Here is a 13,311-nt window from a genome sequence, read left to right as displayed (position 1 = left end):
AGGGTTTCAACCCATCTAGTCTGCTCTGGATATCTATAGCTTCTAGTGATTCTATCAAATACCAACTAACTGAGCTATTATTATATTAGATTCTGAACATCAAGTCTTAGGATTAGCTGTAATACTAAAACTTCTTAAGGTCTACATTAGGCAGTGTGCTTTAGTGCCAGTTAAGCGTGATTTTCTTGCCATAGACTCAGATGACAATGTTTCCTAAATTAATAATAATAATAATAACATCCTCAAACCCATCTTTTACAGTTCTGGTTTCAACTGAATGACAGGACCCATTCACAAATGCTTACACTGGGCTATTTTAGAGTCACCTGTTAACCTAAACTACATGTCACACAGAAGTGAGAGGAAAACCAGACTATTCTGAGAAATAATTACATCGACAACAACTCAGCACTGGATGTTTGAGGCTGCAGTACCAATGACTATACAACTGTTTTTGCCTAATAAAAATAATAATAATAAAGAAGTCTTCCAATTAAGTAAGGAGTTTCTTTACAGACATTATTTAGTATTAGGTTATCAAATAGGTTGAAGCAACATTTTCAAAACCTACTTTGTTCACGCCCCATGTTTTATATTTTCAGTGTTCTAAACCAGTGAACAAAGAAATATATTATTCTTATACCACTCTGTGTATTAAATTATTAGTACTTTACAGGGTTTGAACTTTTACTCTGTACCATCAGTTCTTTGTACTATCAGGCCTGATCTGGCCAATGCATTTATGCCTATAAAGATTTACCTAAAAAGTATTATGTATACTCTTCGAATATAAAAAATCACATTCCACTTTATTTTCTTTCAAATACGGTTACCTCCATCTCATCAGAATCGGATCCTTTAGGTACCATTTATTTAAGCAAAAAAATTATTTCTTAGTGACTGTATTCAATAAGGGGTAATTCACTTTTTTATAACTCTTTTTATCTTTAAGATGTTTGGATTTATCTCCAGAGATATTGTGTTTTCTTTTTAGTATTTCTTTGTTGTTTTATGCAATTGTATTGCACTGGAGAAGGGGATTTATTTCTCAAAATACGTCAGTAATTAGATATTGACAGATTTTAATAAGAATACCATCATATCCCAGACTTCAAACAACAGTTACACACTACTGAAGTTCTCATTAGTTTACATATTTCATTTTTATCTTGGTACAGAATTAACTCCAGAGTGGAGGTAATTTTTCATTTTTTATCTTTTCATTCCCTTCATTATATGTTATTTTTTATGTTTAATTTAAAATCTATATTTTTCCATTCCTGTATATGTAAATCACTAGGTGTCTTCTTTTCATCATATATGTATTCAATGTTTGTTTATATATATTAGATAGATAGATAGATAGATAGATAGATAGAGTGGCCTGCAGGGGGCGCTGCTCAGCTCGGCAACCCAACACATACAGATGCAGACACAAGTTCATAAGCAAAACACAGGCTTTTATTCAGCTCTGGGAAACACTTTTCAATCGTTTCTCACCTGCACAGCACAGTACAGCCATGCACAATGATAAAAGCAGTACACAGCAAAAGCACTTTGTCTTCATTCTCTCTTTCTCTCCTTCCACCTCCACTCCTCCTCCAGCAAGCTTTGTCCCTCCTGACTCAGCTGGCTCCATTTATCCTGCACCCGGGAGTATTTCCAGTAGCTCACTAGTGTAGTCTAGAAGCATTTCCAGGTAAAGAAGAATCCCAACGAAGTAGAGCTCTGCAGTCCCCACAGCAGCCCCTGTCAGCACTGTGTGCTGTCACTTTGTAAATAGCATGTACAACGAATGTGTGTTGGGTGTTCAACCATTGGTGTCCGCCTGTCTGTGCCCAGGCTGTTTCCCACAACATATAACATATGTTTTTCTGTTTCATGCTTTACTATGTCTTTGTTGTGCTAAAAGCTTCCAGCCATAACAGGACATTCAGCACAGGATTATCAAGAACCTTTCATGGGTTAGCTATAATTAACTGGCTATATATATATATATATATATATATATATATATTAAAATGGTCAGTCCAGACACACTTAAAAAGGTTCGGGGCAGCCACCCATATAATACCGCTGGCTGCAATGGGTTAGGTTTTCAGACATGTGATACATTTGGAGTCCAGACATGAACTGGCTAAGGTTTGGAAAGATGGCAGTTTTAAGTGATTAACCCGAAAGTGATCTTCTTCTGACATCATCTTAGGGGCCGGAAGTGATGTCTTTCTGGGTGCTGGCACCAGAAATTATGTCTTTCTGCTCAAAAAAATTAAAGGAACACTTTTTAATCAGAGTATAGCATCAAGTCAGTGAAACTTCTTGGATATTGATCTGGTCAGTTAAGTAGCAGAGGGGGTTGTTAATCAGTTTCAGCTGCTTTGGTGTTAATGAAATTAACAACAGGTGCACTAGTGGGGCAACAATGAGACAACTCCCAAAACAGGAATCGTTTAATAGGTGGAGGTGACTGACATTTTTCCCTCCTCATCTTTTCAGACTGTTTTTTCACTAGTTTTGCATTTAGCTACGGTCACTGTCACTAAGGGTAGCATGAGGTGATACTTGGACCCTACAGAGGTTGCACAGGTAGTCCAACTTCTTCAGGATGGTACATCAATACGTGCCATTGCCAGAAGGTTTGCTGTGCCTCCAAGCACAGTCTCAAGGGCATGGAGGAGATTCCAGGAGACAGGCAGTTACTCTATCAGAGCTGGACAGTGCCATAGAAGGTTCTTAACCCATCAGCAGGACCGGTATCTGCTCCTTTGGGCATGGAGGAACAGGAAGAGCACTGAAAGAGCCCTACAAAATAGACTTCATGAAGGTGACCTGAGGGCCCAATATCCTCTAGTGCAGGGGTGCCCACACTTTTTCGGCTTGCGAGCTACTTTTAAAATGGCCAGATCAAAATGATCTACCTACATTAAAAATTATATATATATATATATATATATATATATATATATATATATATATATATATATATATATATATATATATATATATACTGAGTATCAGAGGTGGGTAGTAACGAGTTACATTTACTCCATTACATTTATTTGAGTAACTTTTTAATTGTACTTCTAAGAGTAGTTTTACTGCACCATACTTTTTACTTTTACTTGAGTACATTTGGGCAGAAGAAACGCTGCTCTTACTCCGCTACATTGGGCAACACTCGAATCGTTACTTTTTCCATTAGATAAAGTCTGACAGACAATTTTCAATCTGCTCTGTGTAGCATATGATGTTAAGTTGCGCACACGCCTTCCATTGTGTCTCCAGCTCTGGCGCGAGGTTTTGGATGTTCCTCAAATCAAGATGCTGTAGCTAGGAGGACATATGTTGCATTTTTCGTTTGAAAGCATTAACTGAGCTAATCATATTGACCATGGTTTTCTCTTTTCCTTGCAGCTGTAAATTAAGCTCATTCAACACGTTGGTCAGATCGGAAAAAAATGCCAAGTCTATCATTCTGCATTTTTAATGACAAGGAGAAACTCCTTTTTCTCCAGCCAGGGGTCTTGAAATCTCAGCAAGAATTTCTTCCGAGCCGTCTGTCTCAATGAAGGCATCTTTTATCATTTCTCCATTTTGGAAGGACTTCTTATGCTTAATGATCGAGTGAGGATGCCTGGGTCTGCCTTTGCTTTTGAATTCAGCCGAGTGAAAAATGACGGCTGTCCAATTGACTGCGATTTTAGATCCCTCTCCTTTCTCTTTCTCAGATCACTTTTCGGAAGGAAGTCAGTTTCGTAGTTTTTATGAACAGTTTGAAAGTGCCTTTCCACATTTTCACATTGTCAATGATAGATTGACAGAGCAGACAAACTCACTTCGATTGTGACATTGTGAGAGAAAAAAAATCCTCTTCCAATTCCACATCCAGTCCATAACCAACATTGTTTTTAAATCCCTTCTTTAGTCGATATAAATTGGAAGGCTAATTAGATCACTTAGATAGCCGGGATTTTGCAGTAGCTCGCGCGTTTGATCGTGCGTGCGGGATGACCAGTGTGTTAGAAGAAAAGAGATCTCAGACTAGCCGCCCTGTATGTCAATCAAGTGGCAAATGCCATTGGGATATATAATAGACTAACATTAAAAAAATGTTTTCAATGCGATCTACCTGCACTCCCTTTCTGATCTACCGGTCGATCACGATCGACGTATTGGGCACCCCGTTTTAAATAATATTAAGAAAGGTTTTGCATTTTTTTTAACTAAATTGAATGCTTAATTCCTTCTATAGCCTCTCTGGATTTTCTGGATAAAAGTAGATTTCATTTTACCTTTTTCCAATCGTCAAGTATTCTTTGCATATACCAAAGTAGCATAGGTCTCCTTGATATACTGCATAATGTAGCAGTCCGGACTAGAATATGCAGTTTTTCTTTATCAAGCATTTGCCACGAGGTGGCAGCAGCGAAACGCGTTATAGCCCACGCAAGGCAGTACATGTGTTGGGTAATCCACTATAAAAAACAGGTAGCTGCTGAACGAAAAGTGCGCACACTTATGAAAAAAACAGAACACGATTAAGCAGGCGGACAACGGACATGTACGGTATCCATTAACTTAGAGAAACCTTTCAGCGTGTACGAAAAAGGAGACTGCCCTTTTAAGGTACCATATTTAATTTACAATTAAATGTCGAATTACGGATAATTACAAATACTAATTTGCGGTCCTTTGGTATTCTGTGTTTGTATGGAGAATTATGACAGGATAGGATACATTACAGAAAATGTTCCCAGGAGGAATTCTAAAATAAATAAATAAATAAATAAATAAGGGTTGCCTAAACGCTTGTATTATCTTTGAATTACTTTGTACTTGTTGCTGGCAGGATTCACTTAGTTTGGGTTCTTTTTTTCACACCCAAACTTGGATGTTTGAAACATTTTGTGAACTCAGCGGTTTAAAAATGTTCTTGTAGAACATTTTGCTTAGGGCGACAGTTTAAGTCTAAAAATCGGACTCAATACTGCTTTGCTTGGAAATATGCTTTCTTTTTAGTTGGCGTTTATTTCCATGTCTTTCGAAATTAATTGTTGCGCGAAAAAAACGTCTGGAATCATATCATAGAATACGAGCACCGTATTGAGATGGTAACGCAGTTAGCAATTTCACACTAGCAAAATGCAATGTGGTGACTGATGATGTATGTATGGACTGTTGTTTGTGTGAGACTGCATTTCAATTATATTACTTTTTATTTCTGACAATATTTCTTATAAGTTCATTTAATATGGATGTTAAACGAATCTCTGCTTCCAATACTTGATATAAAATAAGCTATTAATATAATATGCATTGTGAATTTAATTTCTTGAAGCTAAAAAACAATCGGTCGCAATGTAAAGAGTGTTCAGCCAAACCTGCATTATAGACTATTGTAAAAAAAAAAAAAAAAAAGCCGCAAAAATGGTTCAGTTACGTTTTCAGGCTGTATGACATGTCACGGTGTGTACTTCGCAAAATTTCACGAACTTTCATAGTAAAAACTGAATCACTGAAGTCGTTGTTTGATGGTATAACTCCGGTGATATATCCATATCATGCAATTTAGGTTGTGCATTTTATAGTGTGAATATTTCAGGTTTTTATTATCTGTGCGATCAATAGAGCTATGCAGTTCGCTTGACTGGATATCTTATTCTTATACTTAAAATATTTATGCTATGCCAGAAATATCAGTGACTTCTGGAAACAAGGAGTGTTGGATATAGGTTACCATTGCAAACAAGACAGATTTAAATCTCGTGCTGGGCGACTTTGAGAGTAAGGAAAGTTATAAATGCACACGCACACACACACACAAACACACACACACACACACATATATATATATATATATATATATATATATATATATATGTATATATGTATATATATATATATATATACACACACACACACAGGTGCCTGTCATAAAATTAGAATATCATGACAAAGTTGATTTATTTCAGTAATTCCATTCAAAAAGTGAAACTTGTATATTAGATTCATTCATTACACACAGACTGATGTATTTCAAATGTTTATTTCTTAATTTTGATGATTATAACTGACAACTAATGAAAGTCCCAAATTCAGTATCTCGGAAAATTAGAATATCAATTAAGACCAATGCAAAAAAGGATTTTTAGAAATGTTGGCCAACTGAAAGGTATGAACATGAAAAGTATGAGCATGTACAGCACTCAGTATTTAGTTGGGGCTCCTTTGGCCTGGATTACTGCAACAATGCGGCGTGGCATGGAGTCAATCAGTCTGTGGCACTGCTCAGGTGTTTTAAGAGCCCATGTTGCTCTGATAGTGGCCTTCAGCTCTTCTGAATTGTTGGGTCTGGCGTATTGCATCTTCCTCTTCACAATACCTCATAGATTTTCTATGGGGTTAAGGTCAGGTGAGTTTGCTGGCCAATCAAGAACAGGGATACCATGGTCCTTAAACCAGGTACTGGTAGTTTTGGCACTTTGTGCAGGTGCCAGGTCCAGTTGGAAAATGAAATCTGCATCTCCATAAAGTTTGTCAGCAGCAGGAAGCATGAAGTGCTCTAAAACTTCCTGGTAGACGACTGCGTTGACCTTGGACCTCAGAAAACACAATGGAGTAACACCAGCAGATGACATGGCACCCCAAACCATCACTGGCTGTGGAAACTTTACACTGGACCTCAAGCAACGTGGATTCTGTGACTCTCCTCTCTTCCTCCAGACTCTGGGACCTTGATTTCCAAAGGAAATGCAAAATTTACTTTTATCAGAGAACATAACTTTGGACCACTCAGCAGCAGTTTTGTCTTTAGCCCAGGCGAGATGCTTCTGACGCTGTCTCTTGTTCAAGAGTGGCTTGACACAAGGAATGCGACAGCTGAAACCCATGTCTTGCATACGTCTGCGCGTGGTGGTTCTTGAAGCACTGACTCCAGCTGCAGTCCACTCTTTGTGAATCTCCCCCACAGTTTTGAATGGGTTTTGTTTCACAATCCTCTCCAGGGTGTGGTTATCCCTATTGCTTGTACACTTTTTTCTATCACATTTTGTCCTTCCCTTCGCCTCTCTATTAATATGCTTGGACACAGCGCTCTGTGAACAGCCAGCCTCTTTAGCAATGACCTTTTGTGTCTTGCCCTCCTTGTGCAAGGTGTCAATGGTCGTCTTTTGGACAACTGTCAAGTCATCAGTCTTCCCCATGATTGTGTAGCCTACAGAACTAGACTGAGAGACCATTTAAAGCCTTTTGCAGGTGTTTTGAGTTAATTAGCTGATTAGAGTGTGGCACCAGGGGCCTCATGTATAATGCCGTGCGTAGAACTCGCACTATAACATGGCGTAAGCACAAAAGCCGAAATGTGCTTACGCACAGAAAAATCCAGATGCAGGAATCTGTGCGTACTCCAACTTCCACGTTCTTCCGTTACATAAATCCCGATCAGCGTGAAAACTACGCTCGTGCACGTGCATTATGTAACGCCCCAAATCCACCCAGAATTACGCCTATTTGAATATGCAAATCAATATAAATCGCCCTTAAGCGCAGCCTTCTGTGAAAAGACAATGGGAAAAGCATGGGGAAAATATAAGAATTTCAGCGAATACCAAGTGGAGGCAAAGGAAAAACATACTATTTGTTCAAATAAACCGTGGTATAATCAACAAAAGGAAGTTGATCGAGTGACATAGCGTGTTGGAGAAACTTGAAAGCTCACATTCACAAAATCGCACAGTGCGGAAATAAAAAGAAGTCACATATCAAAGTTGCTGTGAAAAGAAGAGTTGTAAGCCCACTGTCTGAGTGTCATATGAAAGCTTATTAGGGTACAGAGAAAAAAGGCACACGGTGGGGAAAAAGCACGAAATGTCAACTTTAATCTCAAATTTTCCACTTTAATCACGTAGTTTATTTTGTCATTTAGTAGAACATTATAAACTTCATCTTAAAATCGTTTAATTAACCAGTTTCTCAAAATTACATCGTAATTAAAGTACGTTAAATGCTTTGTTTTGTATTTGATCTTCTACTCGTATGTGATCTATGTGTGTGAATCACTACTTGCTTCTTAAACTGGCTCTCTTCCTCCAACTGGACACAGAGTCCATTACATTTGTGATATTACAGCTCTCTGAATAACTAAAATACTGAGATGTATCGTGATGTCATTTTCATGATGATAGGAGCTAAAGCACATTATTAAACATGTGTTTCATGAGCCTCGTGCTCATGACAAGCATTATCTTTTGTCAAATTTGTCGCTGCGTTTTTAGCTGTGTTGTTATTTTCTCTTTCTGTTTTATATTCAATATATATTGGCGTGGCTGCCCAAGAGTCCTTGCTTTTCTTTCCCCAAGTAACCGATCGCCACACAATCAGCTCTGTAATAGAAGTTAAGCCATCTGTAAGCTTAGCGCCGATTCTTCAAACGTTTAAAGAACATTGAAATATCTTCGTAGTACATGTTTAATTATTCTATCCTTCACGACACTCCCAGTGAAGAATATAGATTATTTAAATGAAGTTAAAGTTTTATGTGTATAATTTAACATATTTTGCTGCATTTCACCTTAAAAATGATATCGTCATCATATGTAAATACGCGCTTTATAAAGTGGCCCAGGTTGTGAGATATTATAACTGTAGTGCAAGTTTACAGTGGGGTGATTGTACTTATAAGTACAAACCGTTCTACAAGGAGCAATTGATTGAGTGCATTTAAAGTTCTTGGGATTAAACTGTTTCTGAACCGCGAGGTCCGTACAGGAAAGGCTTTAAAACATTTTGCAGTGGCTGAGACAGCGTGTCCTTAAAGCTGTATACCGATAATTCTCTTTCCGATCAGCTGCTGCTGTGATTCACACTCAGATACAGTGATATAAATACTCAGTCGTGCAGTGAGAGTAATATGGAAAAAGATGATCCGCTGTGGCAACTCCTAACGGGAGGAGCTGAAAGAAGAAGAAGAAGAAGAAGAAGGAGAAGTGAGAGTAACAACGCTAAAGCAGTTATGGTATTTGGAATACTATGGCTGTTCCCTGGACCATTATATTGTTACGAGTTAATTACAATCAGATGCATTACACTAATAAACAATATGCGGTTAGTTTCTGTGTATTTATAAAGCCGCGTCATGAAAATAATGAGTAATCACACAAGAACAGTACCATTGCTTTGACACTGGGTGCCGCCAGTTTGCAAAACCGAGCGGAGAACTTGCGTACGACAAGGCATGAGGTACCGTGGAAAAGTGCGTGGCTTTACGCCAAGTGTAGGTTTTATACATCGCAATTTGAACGTGGAAAAGTTCTTACGCAACATTTCTGTGCGTGCGCACCGTTTATACATGAGGCCCCAGGTCTCTTCAATATTGAACCTTTTCACAATATTCTAATTTTCCGAGATACTGAATTTGGGACTTTCTTTAGTTGTCAGTTATAATCATCAAAATTAAAAGAAATAAACATTTGAAATACATTAGTCTGTGTGTAATGAATGAATCTAATATACAAGTTTCACTTTTTGAATGGAATTACTGAATTAAATCAACCTTGTCATGATATTCTAATTTTATGACCGGCACCCATTTATATATATATCCTATAAGTATCCTATAATACATTACAAATTTCAGTTTCTTCCTACATATTAGTAAGTTTTTCAAAGCACATAGAATCAACTTCATATTCAAAGAACCCTTTTCTGAATGGAAAGCAAAGATTCAACAAGGAACCACACAACCAAGTAAAAAACTATAACATGTAAATGAAGAACTGTCATTTTTTAAGAGTGTAACCAATTCCCAGTCAACCATAGGGTGCACTAGTGCTTACCGTTTATGAACCACTAGCTAAATACAGAGCTAAATCTCTGGGATGTGGGGGAAACGGAGTGCCCACACCTGCATAAGGTCAGCTTTACGTTTGATATTAGCTTGAAAACATTTACCCTAATGTAGGACAGAGATAGACTTAGTATGATTTTCAACATTCAGTCTAACATTACTTTGGTGATTTCATTGAGTGCAACGTGCAAACGCCACACAACAAAATCAATAGCACAAGCTACTACACTATTGTGTAATTTCCTGATTTAAAAAAAATCAAAAGCTACTAAGTTGAGCTGATTTTTTTTTTTGTTACAGTATAGTTGAATGATGTATGTGTTATATCAGCTTTGATTTTTTTAAGGTATGGAATCTGTGGCAAAGAAACTTCCTGAGAAAGTGAAAGAAAAATTGCCTGTGACTGGCCCATACTCAGTTACAGTGAAAGAGCTCATGGTGTGGTATTGTAACTATACCAACACACACGGATGTCGCAGGATTGTTGTTTCCAGAGGAAGGCTTCGACGATGGATTTGGACTGTCTTGACGCTGTCAGCAGTGGCTTTGATTTCATGGCAGTGTGCCCTGCTCATTCAAACCTATTACTCTTCCAGTGTTTCCGTCACCGTGCAGTTCCAGACTCTCACCTTCCCTGCTGTTACTGTTTGCAACCTCAACCCACTAAGGTAAAAATCTAAATTTAAACTCAAGTATTTACAGTAAAGTAAGCTTAATACTTTGTTTTAATAAAAGCATGCAGTGAATGATGACAGCTTTGTTGATTAAATTGGTTGAAAGCATTCCTCACAAAATTGATTTTATTAATCAATTCCTGTACAAAACTTTAGAATGGTATTTACATATATCTGTTGTTTTTCATTAATCCCACTGAAATTCACTAACATATGTCTGGGACATGGATGAAAACCAATGGGAGAATCTGGAGACACATTAAATTACTGTAATGTTTTCTGCTCACCTTACTCCATACTTTTATCAATAATTGGATGAGTAGATTTAGAAAACCTCACTTTATCCCATCTCATTCAGAAACATACTTAATCTAATTAATGGATGTTGAGAGTGCAACTTACTCTGGCTGCACTGGCTGCAGGGCAGTCCAACACAGGGAGCACTCATTTACACATGCCAATCACGCAGGTCAATCTGGAACTGACAAATAACCTTACTTGTACATCTTTGGGAATGTGTGAGGAAAACCCACATAGACACAGGAAACAGAGGTACTGAATAACTGTTACTCCATACCGAAGCTGCAGAATATTTACACTTTCATATAACATGTTTTTAGTATTCCTTATGTTACTGCTGATTGGGTGTTTAGCTCATCTAGGACAGAAATTAAACTTTTGTCTTCTTATGTCAACAAAATTGCCTTGAGCACATGGAATAGCTCTTTCTAGGACAGAAGAAGCCATGCCAGTAATTTTTTCTCAATATCAGTTTCAGTGATACAAGGAAAGTAATGGATATGATATATTATATGTAAAAAGGGAATGTTTACATACTGTATATTAATGACACCGGGCAGCAGGGACTGTCATCCACAAAGATCTGTAAGGTATTTGTTAATCCTATTCATGCTCTTTTTCTCAGGTATAGTGCAACAAAGCAGCTATTAACAGAGCTGGATGGACAAGCTGAAAGGGCCTTGCAAGAGTTGTACAGCCATAAAGAGCCCACTGAAAACAGGAAACGTCGTGGTCTTGTAACAGATAAGCATGCTGAAGATGGTCAAGTGGTCTCCAATCTCTTGAAGGATATCCCACTTTTCTGGCTTGACAAGACAAAATTTTCTGCAGCTCTTGCTCCAAACTATAGAAAACGCACATATCCTGAAAAGTTTCTTTCCAAATCTGGCAGTCACTTACGTTTTCATGAAGCACAGAGGCAAGCAGGCTTCCAGCTTGTAAGTAACATTTTATATTAAAAATATGTATATATATTTTTTTGTCATTAGAACCCCTATCAATATGATTGGTAAAGAACTCAGGGGACTGGTTTATAGATATTAAGCAGAAAAAATAAGTTTTCCTGGTTTCCAGCCTGTTTAGGTAGCTGCTAGGCATGTATTCCTCCACAACATATGGCTGGGGTTATGATCAAGTTGGTAATGCTCCTAACAGCCAAAAGAGGGCAATATTATCTTGTTACCACACTAGTATTAGGTTCACTCTTGTCCTTGAAGTGAGTTATAAATGGTCTGTTACTGAGGTTCTCAAAATGCTTTGTATTACCAATGTCTCTTGATAATAAGTTAGTTTAGTTAACTGTAAGGCACAGTGTTATGTTACTGAATACAAATAGTACTATGTTGAAATACATGACTGAAATGTAAAATCCAGAACATGTTTACAACATTTCTACCTTTGCAGAATGATTTTATTTTCTTACCACTAGTGCAACTCTACCAATATAACTGACTGTGTAGTGTATGCCTTTGACACGGGAATAAATGCAGTTCAAGAGTGGTACTGGCTACACTTCAACAACATCATCGCACAGCAGTCTCTGGAAACACTTGTGAAAATGGGTTATTCTGCTGAGGAATTTATTTCAACTTGCACTTTCAACGGGGCTATGTGCAGTTCAAGGTAAGCATGAATTTATGTATCAATATTCCTTTTTCAACCCAATGAAAGTACTTTGGATGAAAGGTATTTCTTAGCTCCACTTAGCTTTTTCCATTGGAAGGGCTTCAAGTGGCTGGTGAAAGTTCATCAAATGGGATACTTACATGGACACCCATGCTAGTATATATGTAGCATTGGGAAGTTAAATAGGAACTGGAAAACTGGAATGCCAGGAGAAACCTCTCAGTGATGAAGGATGAACATGTGCACGCCACACAGTAAGCCTCTGGGACAAGAATCAGATGTGGTTGCCTGGCTCTAACCACTGTGCAACTCTGCCGCCATGTTACCCCAGGATGTATTTTTGCCACGGATGTGTAGTACTAGGATGTTGTACCATGTTAACCATTATGGATGTACTGTACTGCCAAGTCAAGCAAAATGACAACTTTTATTGGCTAATTCAAAAGATTACAATATGCAAGCTTTCGGGGACATGAAACGTTTTATATTTTACAAGCAAGAAATTGTTACATAGAAAAGGTACTATAAAAGATAGATTCCTACATTAGCCTTATACATACATATATACTTACTATATACTATACATACATATAAAAAGTAGTAGGTGAGTACTATTGATGGGCTTTGTTGGGTTGAATGGACTTCTCTTATGGCATAGTTAGACGGATATTATCTTTAAGTTATATAGTCCAAAGACATTCTGTCAAGTTGACTGGCAAATCACTGCTGGCCCTGAGGTCAATTTTTAAGTGTGCCTGTGTGTGCCCTGCTTAAGGCTGGTGTGTGTCCATGGTTTATTCCAGTCTCACTGTAGCATTAGAACATTAACAGGTGACTTTTACTCATTGTGTGTCTTTTCTACAAGTA

The 13,311-nt window shown here is 37.7% G+C and overlaps 1 protein-coding gene across 2 annotated transcripts in view; it reads left to right on the top strand.

Moving 5' to 3' along the window:
* The window catches only part of LOC120542140 (amiloride-sensitive sodium channel subunit gamma-2-like), a 34,201-nt gene that overhangs the window by 7,375 nt on the left and 13,515 nt on the right, over positions 1 to 13,311 (top strand). The window contains exons 1-4 of one of the 2 annotated variants that reach the window (XM_039774321.1): positions 4,496 to 4,626; positions 10,191 to 10,512; positions 11,444 to 11,756; positions 12,248 to 12,441. In XM_039774321.1, coding sequence (XP_039630255.1) covers positions 10,193 to 10,512; positions 11,444 to 11,756; positions 12,248 to 12,441 — 827 coding nt within the window. In that variant the 5' untranslated portion in view covers positions 4,496 to 4,626; positions 10,191 to 10,192. Of the gene's footprint in view, positions 1 to 4,495; positions 4,627 to 10,190; positions 10,513 to 11,443; positions 11,757 to 12,247; positions 12,442 to 13,311 lie in introns of those variants that run through there. The other variant, XM_039774322.1, reaches the window with a different exon arrangement.

Source organism: Polypterus senegalus, chromosome 13 (genome assembly GCF_016835505.1).
Source record: "Polypterus senegalus isolate Bchr_013 chromosome 13, ASM1683550v1, whole genome shotgun sequence".
Lineage (NCBI taxonomy): Eukaryota > Metazoa > Chordata > Cladistia > Polypteriformes > Polypteridae > Polypterus > Polypterus senegalus.
The sequence above is the reverse complement of the archived record's forward strand: the minus strand, read 5'-3'. Positions and strand labels throughout refer to the sequence as shown.